At 38.6% G+C, this 14269-nt stretch overlaps 1 protein-coding gene across 13 annotated transcripts in view; it reads right to left on the bottom strand.

Moving 5' to 3' along the window:
• Positions 1–14269, bottom strand: part of LOC140453642 (zinc finger MYM-type protein 4-like) — a 202647-nt gene that overhangs the window by 107188 nt on the left and 81190 nt on the right. For 2 of the 13 annotated variants that reach the window (XM_072548519.1, XM_072548522.1), the window contains exon 1: positions 7699–7824. The exons of 10 other annotated variants lie outside the window; for them this stretch is intronic. In XM_072548519.1, coding sequence (XP_072404620.1) covers positions 7699–7761 — 63 coding nt within the window. In that variant the 5' untranslated portion in view covers positions 7762–7824. Of the gene's footprint in view, positions 1–7698; positions 7825–14269 lie in introns of those variants that run through there. One more of the 13 variants, XM_072548520.1, reaches the window with a different exon arrangement.

Raw genomic sequence — 14269 nt, 5'->3', positions numbered from 1 at the left:
AAACCGTCAGAAATGAACTTAAGTATGTTTACTGCCAATGCAACTGTAGGGGATAGACTCACCACCCATGCAGTTACAATGCCTGTGCTGTTATAGACACTGCAGTGGACTGCCTGCAAAGAGTAACTGCAATAAAATTAATGTTTTCCAAATGTTTTAAATTAATTCATTTCTTGGAAACAAGATTTGTTCATTGCCCTACACCAAACACTTGGAGGGTAGCAAGTGAGGTATACGAACTGGACACTGATCAGGGAGCTGGAAGGACAGCTATGCGAACAGGACGCCGTGCATCGTGACACAGCACGCACGTATGGGTGAAGTCAGCAACAGCTTCCAGTTCAAAGCATAGAATGATGTCAGTAACACCAACTTCCTCCTGTGCCAGTGTATTGGCAGGAGATAATCCAAAATGAAATAGCAAACAACTATCTTGAGTAAATCAGTAAGCTGCTTTGCTTTGCAGTTTCTTCAAAGCCAAAAATTAGGTCACATTCAGCTTGTTCAGGAATATAATTTACAAGCTTTGTCACTGTTTATAAGTAAATTGTCTGTCTGTTGACCAGAGTATTAAGTGTCAACCAAGAATGGCCCTCATGCATCTCTAGCTCCAAATTATTTGCTCTGATCTCAGTAGAGCTAGTAACTTGTATTTTTTTTCCGGAATACTATTTTGCCAAAAGTAGTAAGCCACATGGCTCACCAGTTACATCAGAATAATGTGATGACCCCAAAATCAAAAGAGCATGATAACTAAAATGGGAAATCACGTCACACTAACTTGAGTGATTTTTTTTTGAAGAGGTGACAAAGACGACAGATGAAGGCAAAGCAGCAGACATTGTCTACAAGGATGTCAGCAAAGCATTTGTCAAGGTTCCGCATGGTAGACTAGTTAATAAGGTTAGATGACATGGATTTGGGGGAGCTAGCCAATTGGATACAAAACTGGTGAGAAAATAGGAGACAGAGTGGTTTTACAGGGTTACTTTTTGGAGTGGAGGCTTGTGACCAGCAATGTGCTACAAGGATCAATGCTGGCTCCACTGCTTTTCGTCATTTACATTAACGATTTGGATGCAAATGTAGGAAGTATGGTTAGTGAGTTGGCAGATGACACCAAATTAGGTGGTGCAATTGAGAGTGATAAAGATTAAAAACTGAAAGAACTTCATGTGCCGTAAATCAGAAACAAAAATAAAACTTGCTGGAAAAGCTCAGCAAGTCTGGAAGCATCTGTGCCATTCCATCAGAGAAATGGAGAGAAATCAGTTAACGTTTTGGCTCGAGCAACCCTTCCCCAGAACTGCGAAGATTATTGTGGAGTATAATGAGACCTTGATCAGATGTGCCAATGGACCAAGGAGTGGCAGATGGAGTGTAATTTAGATAAATGTGAGGTGTTGCATTTTGATAAGGCAAACTAGGGTCGGACTTATACAGTTAGTGATATGGCCCTAGGAGGTGTTGCCAAACAAGGAGACCTGGGGGTATAGGTGCATAGTTCTTTGAAAGTGAATGCAGGAGACAGGGTCATGAAGGTGGCATTTGGCATAGTTGCCTTCATTGGTCAGAACACTGAATATCGGAGTTCAGATGTCATGTTGAGGCTGTACAGGGCATTGGTGAGGCCATCTTTAGAATATTGTAGACAATTCTGGTCATCCTTCTTTTGCAAGGTTGTTGTTAAATGTGAGAAGGTACAGAAAACATTTAAAAGGATGTTGCCAGGACTGGAGGGTTTTAGTTCTTAGGAGAGGCTGAATAGGTAGGGCTGTTATCCCTGGTAGTGTTGGAGGCTGCATGCTGACCTTACACAGGTTTATAAAATCATGAGGGGCAACAATAGAATAAATAGATAAGGTCTTTTACTTGGGGTGGGGGACTCCAGAACTAGAGGGCATATGTTTCGGGTGGGGGGGGGAGAAAGTGAGATTTAAAAGGAAGCCAAGGGGCAACATTTTCACACAGAGGGTGCTGCATGTATGAAATCAGCTGCCAGAGGAAGTGGTGGAGGCTGGTACAATTACAGCATTTAAAAGGCAGCTGGATGGGTGTATGAATAAGAAGGGTTTAGAGGGATATGGGCCAAAGGCTGGCAAAGGACTAGATTAGGTTAGGATATCTGGTTGGTATGGACGAGTTGGACCAAAGAGTCTGTTTCCATGCTGCACATCTCTAGACTCCCAGTTAAACATAACCACCTTGGATATCCTAATGCTCTTTTTCTTTCATTCTGGAGTCTTGCATCTAAATTCAGAATCATTTCTGCTAACTCTTGATTCTCAACCCAAAATTAGGTGTCCTTCAATGAATTGACATTCATCAATATTTATTTTTCTCACTTTTGGTTTGAAACTGCAAGCAGAGGGGGCTCCACCACTCCCTCTGACAGCTCATTCCATACATGCACGACTCTCTGCACATAAAAGTTGCCCCTTAGGTCACTTTTATACTAAGAATCAAAGCTTGAATTGAAGGCTGCATTAGGAAGAAAAGAACAAACTGATGATTGCGTATGGGACATGGCCTGGAAGGATAATTGTAGGTTAATTATTGTTCTAGGAACACTGCAGATGCTTTGGAACCAGGATGTGTTAAATTCAAGGACTGGCAGCTAGTTGGATGTTGTACTGGTCAATCCAGGGAAGGTTGGTACTGGCCAGCAAACCACAACGAATGTATGAAAAAACAAGAGAAGGCTTGGATTGAACCGGTTTTGACATTTTCGGGGGGGGAACATGGCTACTTGGTTGGAACTGGTGGACCGGGAAGCTGTCTTTGAGTTTCACACTCTCGAGTTTCATGTTCAGTTAAAGATTTGTTTAGTTCTGAAAAGGAAAACAATATTACAATAAATAAGTGAATATTCCTTGGAGCCAATTGGAAGTTGTTTGCATTACTCAGTGACTTCAGAATTCAAGCAAAATACAACCCCATGTGAGTACAATGCATCAATAAAGGATTCCATAAAGATCTGGTACTCATCACTGAGGCAAAGTTAAAAATCACAACATCTGGTTTGAGTCCAACAGGTTTATTTGGAAGCGCAAGCTTTTGAAGCACTGTTCCTTCATCAGGTGGTTGTGGAGTACAAGATCATAAGACACAGAATTTATAGCAAAACGTTTCTGCTACTCCACAACCACCTGATGAAAGAGCAGCACTCTGAAAACTAGTGCTTCCAAATATGGACTCTAATCTGATGCTGTGTGATTTTTAACTTTGTACACCCCTGTCCAACATCGGCACCTCCAAGTTATCACTGAAGCAGTGACTGAACTTGCAAATCACAACACTTACTTTCTTGCTAATTTATCCACTAACTGCATCTATGCACATGAGCAGGATGGGTAGGTGGGTTGGAGAGGTTACAATCAAGTAAGACTGGCTTTAAACCAAAGACCTTAATCACATCACTTTGCTCTGCTAAAGTTACACTATCATAACAAATGGTTAATTTCTGCCGATGTTATAACCTTGCTTTCTCAAGTCTGATTGTGAACAATTAGGCAATTTGGAGAGTCACTGAATATTTTAATTTGTAATATTTTAACTCTATTACAAATCCAGTGTGAGCAAGCCTGGTTTGGTCTTGCTTGCTCTCCTTGCATCTTAACAACTTTGCGTTAAGTAAATATTTCCTCGAGTCAGCTTGTTCAAAACTAAAAAGCAAAGTGCTTGTAGATAGAGTCATCCACTCATCCACTTCTGGTTGACCTTTTTTCTCATTTACAATTGATCTCCCAGGCAGCTTGGTTATGAGACTATTTATTGGAAGCAAACTGCTTTTTACCAGAAATGCTTCATAGAAATCTAGTCCTTGAACGGTAACATCACCCCAAGATAAAATGCAGATATTTTCCCTTAGAAGCACATGGCCATCACACAATCCAGAAAAAAGTGCATTAGTAGTTGGACATTTTAAGATGCCCTTTCAGATAAAACATTAAATCTAAGCACCATCCTAAGTATAGTCTGTTTTCTTACGTGGGCATAAAACACTTTTCGAAGAGGAACAGGAAAGTTATTTCAATGTCCTGTATTACAATCGCAGAATACTAAGCAAGTGTAGACAAGTCATATCCAAGAGTGATACCTAGTTGGATAGATCATAAGGAATTCTCTCTCTTTTTACATCACCACCAATTTTCTTTAATTTTTGAAGTTGGTTGCCCTAGTGGTCATGAACTCTTTAATCCAACAATATACAATAGCGGTGTGCACCCCTTTAAATGTTATCCTTTATTAACCCCTCTCAAACATAAACTGAATCATCGCCAGCATCAGTGACTGACTTGCTCTAGTCTCGCTCTTATTATCTCTTGATTAGAAATAGAAATACCTCTCCCTTTGAAACAAAATATTCAGAACCTCTACTTGTCTTTCTTTTCCAAAGATCAATAGTCAAAGAAAAAAAATTTCTTGATTGTCCCAAGTCATCTCTCCCTTCATAGTAGATTCCAAACAGATATGGTTTATCCATACAATAATTAGTTTTAATATTTACTTTTCGTGATGTTCTCTTCTGTTAGGATTGCTTTGCTGACCCTATTCCTACATATTGGTCTCCCAATTACCTTCCAACAACTGGTTTTCGTATGCCCAGATTTATTAGAATGGAAGCATGTTATTTTCTTTATATCACTTGTAGAATCTAATCTTTCTCCTTGATTATTTAACTGTTAATATTATGACTCTTTTCTTTTTTTTCCCCAATTCATGTTCTCATTTCATTCTCTCTCTTTTTACATCACCACCAATTTTCTTTATTCCTTACTAAACCCCATAGTTAATTTTTGGTAGACCCGATATCAGATTCATTTTCTTGCGATCAGTTTAGCTCAATCAACTAGATGGTTGGTTTGTGAGGCAGAGGGACACCAATAGCATGGATTCAATTCTTGCACCACCTCAGATGACCATGAAGGATGCTCCTTCTCAAACGCTCCCCTTGCCTAAGGCATGGAGACCCTCACGGTTAAACCACCACATCTACAGGGGAGCCCGATGATCTGATTAGACTGTGGCAACTTTTAAATTCTGGGTAATATTTAAGCACCTCATCTTCTCAACATCTTGTTTTTATTTCCACTTCCAATTAATCTGCTAATTCTCACTTAGCTTTAGTCACAGGTTTCAAATAATTCACTGTTGTGCCTTCTATTTCTAGAAGATTCATAACAAAATTCAAAGTAATTGGCAGTACAACCTATTTCGTATAGTTCAAAACAACATTCCTACATTATGCCCATCGTGTCTTAAAGTTAGTGAATTCCTACTCCACCAAGGGCCCCAAATTCATGATCACAGCTGATGGAAAACCTGGACATGTCAGATCCTAGAGTGAAATGCGGCTTGACAGATCACACATTAATGCTTGCAGTTGGTTAGCATCATTGAACATACTCTCACAAGATGTCAAACGTTTCAAATTTTAAGAATGCATGTTTATTACACAAAGGAACAAAAATGTTCTATACATAACAGTTTTAAAATAATGTTTAACAGCAATATCCTTGAAAGACACTCAACCCCACTGAAGTGCCATTTCTATCTTAACTCTTAATTGCATACTTGACGGGCCCTTTCCAGCTTTGATGGCTTCCTGAGTTCCTTTTGATTTCTGATGGCTCAAACTTCTTTCCTGTTCTGACAGCTTAAAAACTTGCAGATTCTTATATCTTGGAAATTTCACAAACTAACTCACCCTACTACTGATAGAGAACTATTCTTCTAAATGCCCTGATCTGTACTCCAGGATGTCATAAAAGTGCAACTCTGTAAATACTCCAATTAAATTCACAGGTATTCGATCGAGGCATTTAACTTAAATTGCATGTTTTCTTCAGAATAATGAAGTTAGCTGCTGCTCCGTCAGATTTGCTCACCTTTTAACTTGTTACTGTCAAAGAACTGAAACCACAAACATATTTTACCTCTATTTTCAAATGATCTTCAAAATGATTAACATATTAGACATCTTTATCACACCTATCAAACATTTATTCCTCAGGCAATACCACTAAAACACAATTTGATCATCGCATTACAGCCATGTTCCATGAATGGCAAAGTGCAATGGTTGCCATGTTTCAAGCAGCACTATCTACACTGCAGAAAGTATTTGGCTGTGAAATGCGCTGAGGCATCCTGAAGTAATGATGAATGGCACAATATAAATCTATGTGCTCTCTTGACTTCAGTATGAATAAATTCTTTAAATCTTAGATGCAGGATTCTATCAGGAGAAACACTAAGTTTACTGAATTGTAAATTAAACTGTACACCACAATTACCACAGTTAATTTTAAACAGCAGTCTGTGGTTTCTGCTGTTAATTTCCTTGTAAAGAGAATGTTTTGATCCTAGATGAAGCTTCCTTAATCAATTAGATAATTCTAAAAGACCACATCAAATCAAATTTCTTGCCATATGAAAAAGCTAACTGTTTGTTTGGTTACATTTTGCCTAATAGACATGCTTATCTGGTTACCTGTCAACTGAATAATTACTATAAACAACCACTGAAATCAATCCATTGGGATTCATGCCTGCATAAATATATTCAGACACAGCAAATCTCATGTTATCAACGACATTTACAAAAGTAAATCTGAATTAATCTTGAAAATCTTACATATATTTAACATGACACTCTGGAAAGTACTGTTAAACAATTTAATTCAATAAATAAATTGCACAAAACACAATTATTCATCCTTGATTCATACCATTCTTAAAGGGAAGATTACAGAGAAGGTACAACTTTGCCACTGCAGAGAATTGATCACTACTACAGTGAATCTGTTGAAACCTCCAAAATTGAAACCCGTTTATCCAAACTATCATCACAAATCCAGAGTGTTCTTAATAGTAGATTGCCTACAGTTAAAGACAAAAAGACTCTCAAAAATAGTGCCATATGACTACCTGAAAAAAATCCAAACTTTCAGTAAAAATTGAAGGATATACAGACAAAAAGTTTTCCTGCCTTTTTAAAGTTCTAATACAATTGTACATGCCCCCAAGCAAATTACACGCGGTAATTGTAAAATGAATGGACATTGTACAGCAAGGATTTCTACATTTCAAAACAATGTGCGGATCTTGAAAAAGCTTATCTTTTCCCTCTCAGACAAAGCAGGACCACTTAGCATGGGCCACACTAAGTCACTATCGCGATATCAAAAGCCCTACACAAAGTTCCACCTTGTGTCATTTAAAAAGATAAATAATTGCAAAGCTACAAAAGACTCGGAGCCCTCCCGCCACTAAGTCAATATTTTGAATTTGTTAGAAGATGCAGCCAGCAAAACGGTTCACACCTCAGAGGGGTTATTAATGCAAGTGCGCGGATTCAAACTTAAATGCAAGACGAAGGGGGAGGGGGTGCAGCCTTCCCACTCGACACCGAAGGCCTTGCATGTGTGTTTGTTTGTATGTGTATGTGTGTGCGCCTCTCATTGCCTGACAAGTGACCACCCCCACAGCCCCTCTCTTTCTCTCCGACAGACCACTCGCCTCAATGCGCACCCCCTCTACATCCCCATGTCTCGGTTTGATCATTGTTTCATGTTATTTCCCCTCTCCCCCACAGCCCAATCACCCACTCCCCCCCCCCCAACCCCCGAAAGGTAACAGGACAATGGCGCCCAGTGGTTGGAAAAGTGAGGGCGGCGGACTTGGCAGACCTACCGTGCGCGGTGAGCCTGTGCATCTGGAGGCGCAGAGATCCTCCTGCTCTCTCCGCTCCGCCATGTTGGTGGCACCAACCTCAGAATGTCACGCACCGCAGCGCAGGCTGCGGCGTGACGCCCGACGCCTCTACGTCAGACGCACAGCGGGACTCTTCGCGACGTCACCGCTTGAGGGCCGGGCCCTGAGGGGCTCCGGGGAGAGTACGAAGGTGGGGGGGGTGGATTCAGATCTCGCGAGAACTCAGCTTGTCTTTTCCCGCCTTTTCAATGGGCCCCCTGGTTTGTTCTAATCTGTCATCTACCCACGTGTGAAGCCGGGCTCCTGGTAACCTACAAGTTGCTTATATTGCACCATCTGTCCTACTCCTGCCATCATCCAACCATCTAGTCCTTCTCTGACTTGGCCTGTTCGTTGCAGGCTACAGCTTAGATCACCTCCAACACCTGACTCTCACAATGCCCTTATTGGTAACTGAACTTTCTCAACCTCCACTTTGTCACACCTGCAGATCTGATTGGACACTTTCCTTGGTTCTTTAACTATCTCGCGGATTCTAAGGGGTCTTCTCCAGGGCTATTCTTCAACAGCTGTAATTCTTTTCTCTAACTGCAGACTCAGCTCCCACACTTGTATGGTGTGATGTACACCAGCGATTTTGCAAGTTTTCAGGTGCTAAATTTCCACCCAAGTTTATTCAGGTGACAAGTAATAGAATGAGTGGTTGCTAGTCTTGATTTCAATATTATTATCCCCATTTGTGACAACCAACATGAACTGCATTCACAAAACTGGCAACCTGTTTTGCCACTGTTTTCACTATGAATTGCCATTGAGTATGAAGCTGTTGATGCCAAATCCAAGTTTGGACTTAACTTTCTTAGCTTTTTGGACATCTTGGATATTTCCTGCTTTTCTTCAGCAATTCGGACAGTATCATGAGCATATCTGATGTTCCAGATGTTGAAACCACTCCTACTGGTGCCAAGATTCTTTTGGGGGAAGAAAATTCGAACAATAACTTCTGGTTGTTTCAGGAGAGTGTAATCATCCATCCATACAATGTAAAAATTATTCAAGTGCCTGAAGAGGAAAATGCACACACGCAGGAATTGACTTGGATAAAATAACATTGTAATGTAATTCCTTGTATCTTTAATAATGTGAAACATAAGGATGAAAAGGTTTCTTGCTGGGTAATGAAAATGCTTCTGAAAGATACATTTTTATTCTTTGCAGGAGATGTGATGAAAGGTGTGGGAATCATGTACATTAATGTCAATTTTTGAGTTTGGATTTTGAACTAGTGCATATGTGTATTGATCTATTTAGTGATTTAATAATTAATAATACCTTTCTGGGGCCACAATTTTAAATCAGAATGTACGAAAGAGGCAGATGGCTGAAGACTTCCTGAAGCTTGAATAGAACTATGTTTATATTGTGGATTTTTATAACATATGAGAAATAAACAGTGTTCGCCTGTTCTTGGGTTTAAAATAATCAAGGATTGATCTTAATCTAAAAGCCAGATATTGGAAAGTATTTTGCCAGTTTGTAAACCTGACTAAAGTCAAATGCAATAATATTTTTCTCCTGGAAAAGGAGAAAAATATTATTCAGAACAGTTAAGGAAATATATTGCCTCAGTAAAAGAGTATAGTTTATGAAAACCTCCAAACCAGGAATGTTTGGTTAGAAATCTGCATAGTGAATGTTAAAGAAAAGTCAAAGATCTCAGTTGTGTAAGGAAAAAGTTTCATAGCTCGCAGGGCAGAAACTAAGAAAAAGAGCAGCTTAGTCAAACCTACAGATTTGATTGGGAAGGGATCTCTCCTTGGCTTCGAAGTGCCTGTAGAGAGACAGTTTTGGGGAGTAAATGGGATTTTGTTTTCCTGTAGGTTTTGAAATCTTTCAATTAATGTATAAATGTATATAGTTAATTCAGATTTCAAATGTGGGAATTGGAATTAATAATGGGAATCTGAAAAATAAGAACAACATTATGTTATTTCATAGATTTCACACCAGATGGACAAGCAAATTTAAAAACATTTACATGAAATCACAACATGTAATATTCCTACCTCACCTACAGTCCCACTCATAGTACAATGGAGTCGATGTTGTGTTTGGTTTGTCAGTTATGTATATGTAACATACAGTAACATCAATAAGTATAGAAACCAAACCATGAGTTAGTCTATGATAACATAGCATTGTATATATTGTTTTTAATAAACTTCATGACATCTGTCTTATCCAGAATCCATTCATTGTGGTACATATTATGACAGCCAAAATATAGAGCAGCAGTCAGACTGTATTATGCTGACTTTGGCGTTTGACCCAAAAAAAAATCATGGTGGACATTGAATGCTAATGGTGACAATGAGCTGGTAGTAAAGCCTGAAACGGTGATAACACCAATGAAAGTTACAAAGGATTATTTTCCGAACAGTCAATCTTCACCATCTACCTGATTTCAGAGCTGAAGTTATAAGCACAACTAAGGCTAAAGCGCTACAACCTGGAAAAGAAACATTTTTGACTTGTCTCTTTCTCTTTAAAAGGAATGGGAGGCCACAACTCCAGTCAGGTTTAAAAAATGTGTATTTTAACAGGTTCTGAGGAACAGCTCCAGCCTGCAAAAGCACTCCAAGAACAACATACATAAGAAAACACAAAGAAGGATTTAGCCAATAAAAAGGTCTCACCTTTAATGATATTGACTGATTCCTCCACTCCTATTTAGAAAGTAGTATGCAAATTAAAAAAGAATTATGTCATTACTACCTCCTTCTTCTTGTGACTGCTACCTACAAGCCCAATCCTGCCATTTTTAAAGCAGCCACAACATTCAAAGAAGAGAAGCAACAGAAAAGTTTAAAAAAATCATGCAACACAGATTCTTACACTAATATTTTTAAAGAGCACAACGATGATGGACAGCAAATATCTGAACATGGATTAGCACTCCATTGCGATTCTATAAGAACCTCAGTTCTTGAAAGAAAAAAATCAATCTTTACTTCTTTGATCAACAAATAACTGACAAAGAAAGATTGACAATTATATTTTTTTTCTTTGGGAGATGAAGGACCAAGAAGTGTCAAATCCTCCAGTAATTTAAATGATGACCGCAAAGGTCCTGACAAATTTTCCAGATTTTAGAATATCAACTTAAATGTTTGAGTCAACTTTTACAATATTCAACCATGGGTTTATGTTATACCAACAGCCAAGTCAAACAGACAGGTAGGTGTAAGAATGTGATTTCACTGAAACTGACTTATCTGAAATGTAAATGTCAACACAGCTCCTTGGTTGTACACCTGAAAGCTTTTATATTGTTTCAACAGGAGGTCCACCTGTAACAATTCTATCAGCATGCCCAAATCTGAGTATTAATGCAATCCACAAGGTAACAAATGTATCAATTGAACTCCCAGATTCCACACTACTGAATTGTGTCTATCTGTGACCTGTCTAAAATTTACCCAGGCACTTTTGATGCGATTGGTAACTTTAAAGGCAATGTAGTATTACATCTGAAAGATATGGCAATAAATCATTGATTCTTCTTGTCAGTGCAGCTTTTCATATAATTCACATTCCAGAAAATCTCAAACTGGAATCAGATTCCACATTACAAAGCAACATCATCCAGAGAATTAAGCAATATACTGACTGGTGCATTTGTTGAATTTTAAAGAAAGAAACCAATGTGCATGTATGTTTCGATCAAAGGCAACTAAATATTGCACTAAACTGATGCGTACACAAGCTAGCCATGTTGGAACAGCTTAATCGCAAATTCCCAATGTGCTGAGCATCTTTCCAAGCTTGAATAACGGTCCATATATCTTAACCTTGAGTCACAGTAAATGACGCCATTTAGAACAATTTTGCTCGATAAAATTTCCTCAGATTACCATTTGTACTATCCATCAGTCAGTATATAAACCAAACGCATATGGATTTTATCATTAAGATGACATTGCAATCCTCAGAATGTAAGCACAGCTCAAACGGCCATCAAATCATGACAGCAAGGAAACATGGTCTTGTTGATAACTGTAAAAATGGCAAATCAACATGAGCCAAATCGATTTCTTCAGTTCAATCTACTCACTAACTAGTCTTAGACCTGATCCTACCAAAATAGATAATGTATGCGAAATGCCAATATGAGAAAAAGGTGATTTACAAAGAAGTCTTCGATTTTTCAACTTTTTCTCTCTGTTTATTCCAAATTTTCCAAGCAAGGTACATCCTATTCATGATCCTCACTAAAAAAAATACCATGCAAATAGCAGTAAAATCACCAACATAATTTTCAATTTTTAAAAATGCTCAACCATCCCATTTGTGGACTCTTCAACATTATGATACCTCAAAGTGGAATGCATCCCAGAAAGGCACTGGACCATGTCCATGATAGGACAACAATCTCAAAGTACTTCATTCAATGTCCTTACAATAGCTGAGGCCCACTACTACAACACTGAAAGAGAAACTCTTAGATTTTGTAATTCAACAGTTTCATATAGGCCTTTTTGGTATGTATTTCATTACTCAAATAAACACAATACATTAGAAATAATCAGAAGGAAACATCTCACAAGTTCACCTAGATGATTCCAACTATTATTTGTAAAGATCTAAGGATACTGTTTAGAAGTTCAATACAAACCAGTTCCTAAATGATTATGTCTGATGCCCATTTTCCAAATCCTAAGAACAAGGATATTTCTTTAGATGAACAATGAACATTATTTAATCTGAGTTAGAAGACAGTCTTAACAACAATCTCATTCATTTTGGTCACAGTGAAGCAGAGCAGATTGAACAAGCTATGTCAGATAATGACTAGCTGCAATAGCAGAAAAAGATCATCTTCATTGAATGGCCTGATCACATCTAGCAGGTTCCTGAGCTGGCATGTTCATTCTGGTCATTCAGAGTTCAATAAGTCAGTTTAGGGATGTAATCTTCGAAGACAAACAAGGTGTTAATTCTGCAAGCTCAACATCTAAACATTCTAGAGCATTCAGATGTAGGTCTTGTGGATGCAGATAAACCAAGAGGTTGGTACGCCAATCCATACATTACCTAGCAGTAACAAGGATGCATGAAACTTGTAAACTCCATAAACTTAACAATCAGAAGAATCCCTCCTTCCAATTGAGATCATTTCTAAACCTTGCCATGTCCAAGGATACAATTACATTCTGTTGACTGACGAGTTCAACTCCCATTTTGTGAGACCAATGAAAAGTACCATTAATACAACAGCTGTTGACACATTGACCATCATATTCAGTATGTTTATGTACCTCAAAAAAGTTCATTTAATAGTGGTCAGCAGCATGTCCTTCCAAAACGTGTAGGAAAATCAGGTGTTCAACATATTACCTCTTCTTCTCACCCCCCTCAGTTGAATGCAGAATGCACTTCTTGTCCAATAAAATAAGAATAAAAATCCATGATAAACAAGTGCAAAACAACTTGCTAAGATTTTCAGATAGCTATGCCAAATCAAGGCTGCTCCTCATCAACAGTTTAAAAGACAGATCCATATAGTTCTTTCCACACAGACTATAAACTTGCAGGTGATGGTGTTCATAATATAGATTTCCAACAGTGTGTAAACAGACCATTCAGCCCGACAAGTCCACACTGACCTTCCGAAGCGTATCCCACCCAGACCCATCCCCCTACCCTATAACCCTGCATTTCCCATGGCTAATGCACCAAGCCTACACATCCCCGAACACTACGGGCAATTTGGCCTGGCCAATCCACCTAACCCTCATATCTTTGGACTGTGGGAGGGAACCGGAATACCCGGTGGAAATCCACGCAGACACAGGGAGAACATGCAAACTCCACGCAGACAGCCACCGAAGACTGAACCAGGTCCCTGGCATTGTGAGGCAGCAGTGTCACCCAAAACATTCACAAGACAAATGACAATAAACCAAAAAATGTAACACAATCAGGATAACTGATGAATTGTGGGCAAACCTACAAAGCAGAGTGGGTCATAGGAATTCATAAAGTCAAGCCTAGTAGTAGGAGGTATAGAAGCATTCATAATTAAGGGACAGTGATAACAATGGAACTACAGAAATCTGCAGAATAAAACATCAAAATTTGGTGTGATTCACTATGACACAAGTAACGCAATGTTAAGAGAGACTGGAGAACCAAGTAAGTGGAAGAAACTATTCCATAAACCATAGTAGCAACAATTATTTTTCAAAGGTTTTAGTAGTTCTAAGAAATTGAATGTAAAGGATGCAGCAGAGATAATGAAAAAGTCACAAATGATCCAATCCTGACAAATTAATGATTTATGCTGAGGTCCATAAACAGAACGAGGTAGGATCATAATCCCTATACAACTCTACGACAGTTCACAAAGGTGAAAATATTGCTAATTTTGATGGAAATGCTCCAGAAGAATGCATTTTGACTGACATGGAAGTGACACTTACTCCTTATTTTCAATTTTCAGAATTTTCCTTCAAAGTCAAATTCCTTGTCATAATAAAGTGATTGTTTC

The sequence above is a fragment of the Chiloscyllium punctatum genome, chromosome 27 (assembly GCF_047496795.1).
Source record: "Chiloscyllium punctatum isolate Juve2018m chromosome 27, sChiPun1.3, whole genome shotgun sequence".
Taxonomy (NCBI): Eukaryota; Metazoa; Chordata; class Chondrichthyes; order Orectolobiformes; family Hemiscylliidae; genus Chiloscyllium; species Chiloscyllium punctatum.
Note: the sequence above shows the minus strand (reverse complement) of the source record. Positions and strands in the feature narration are given on the sequence as shown.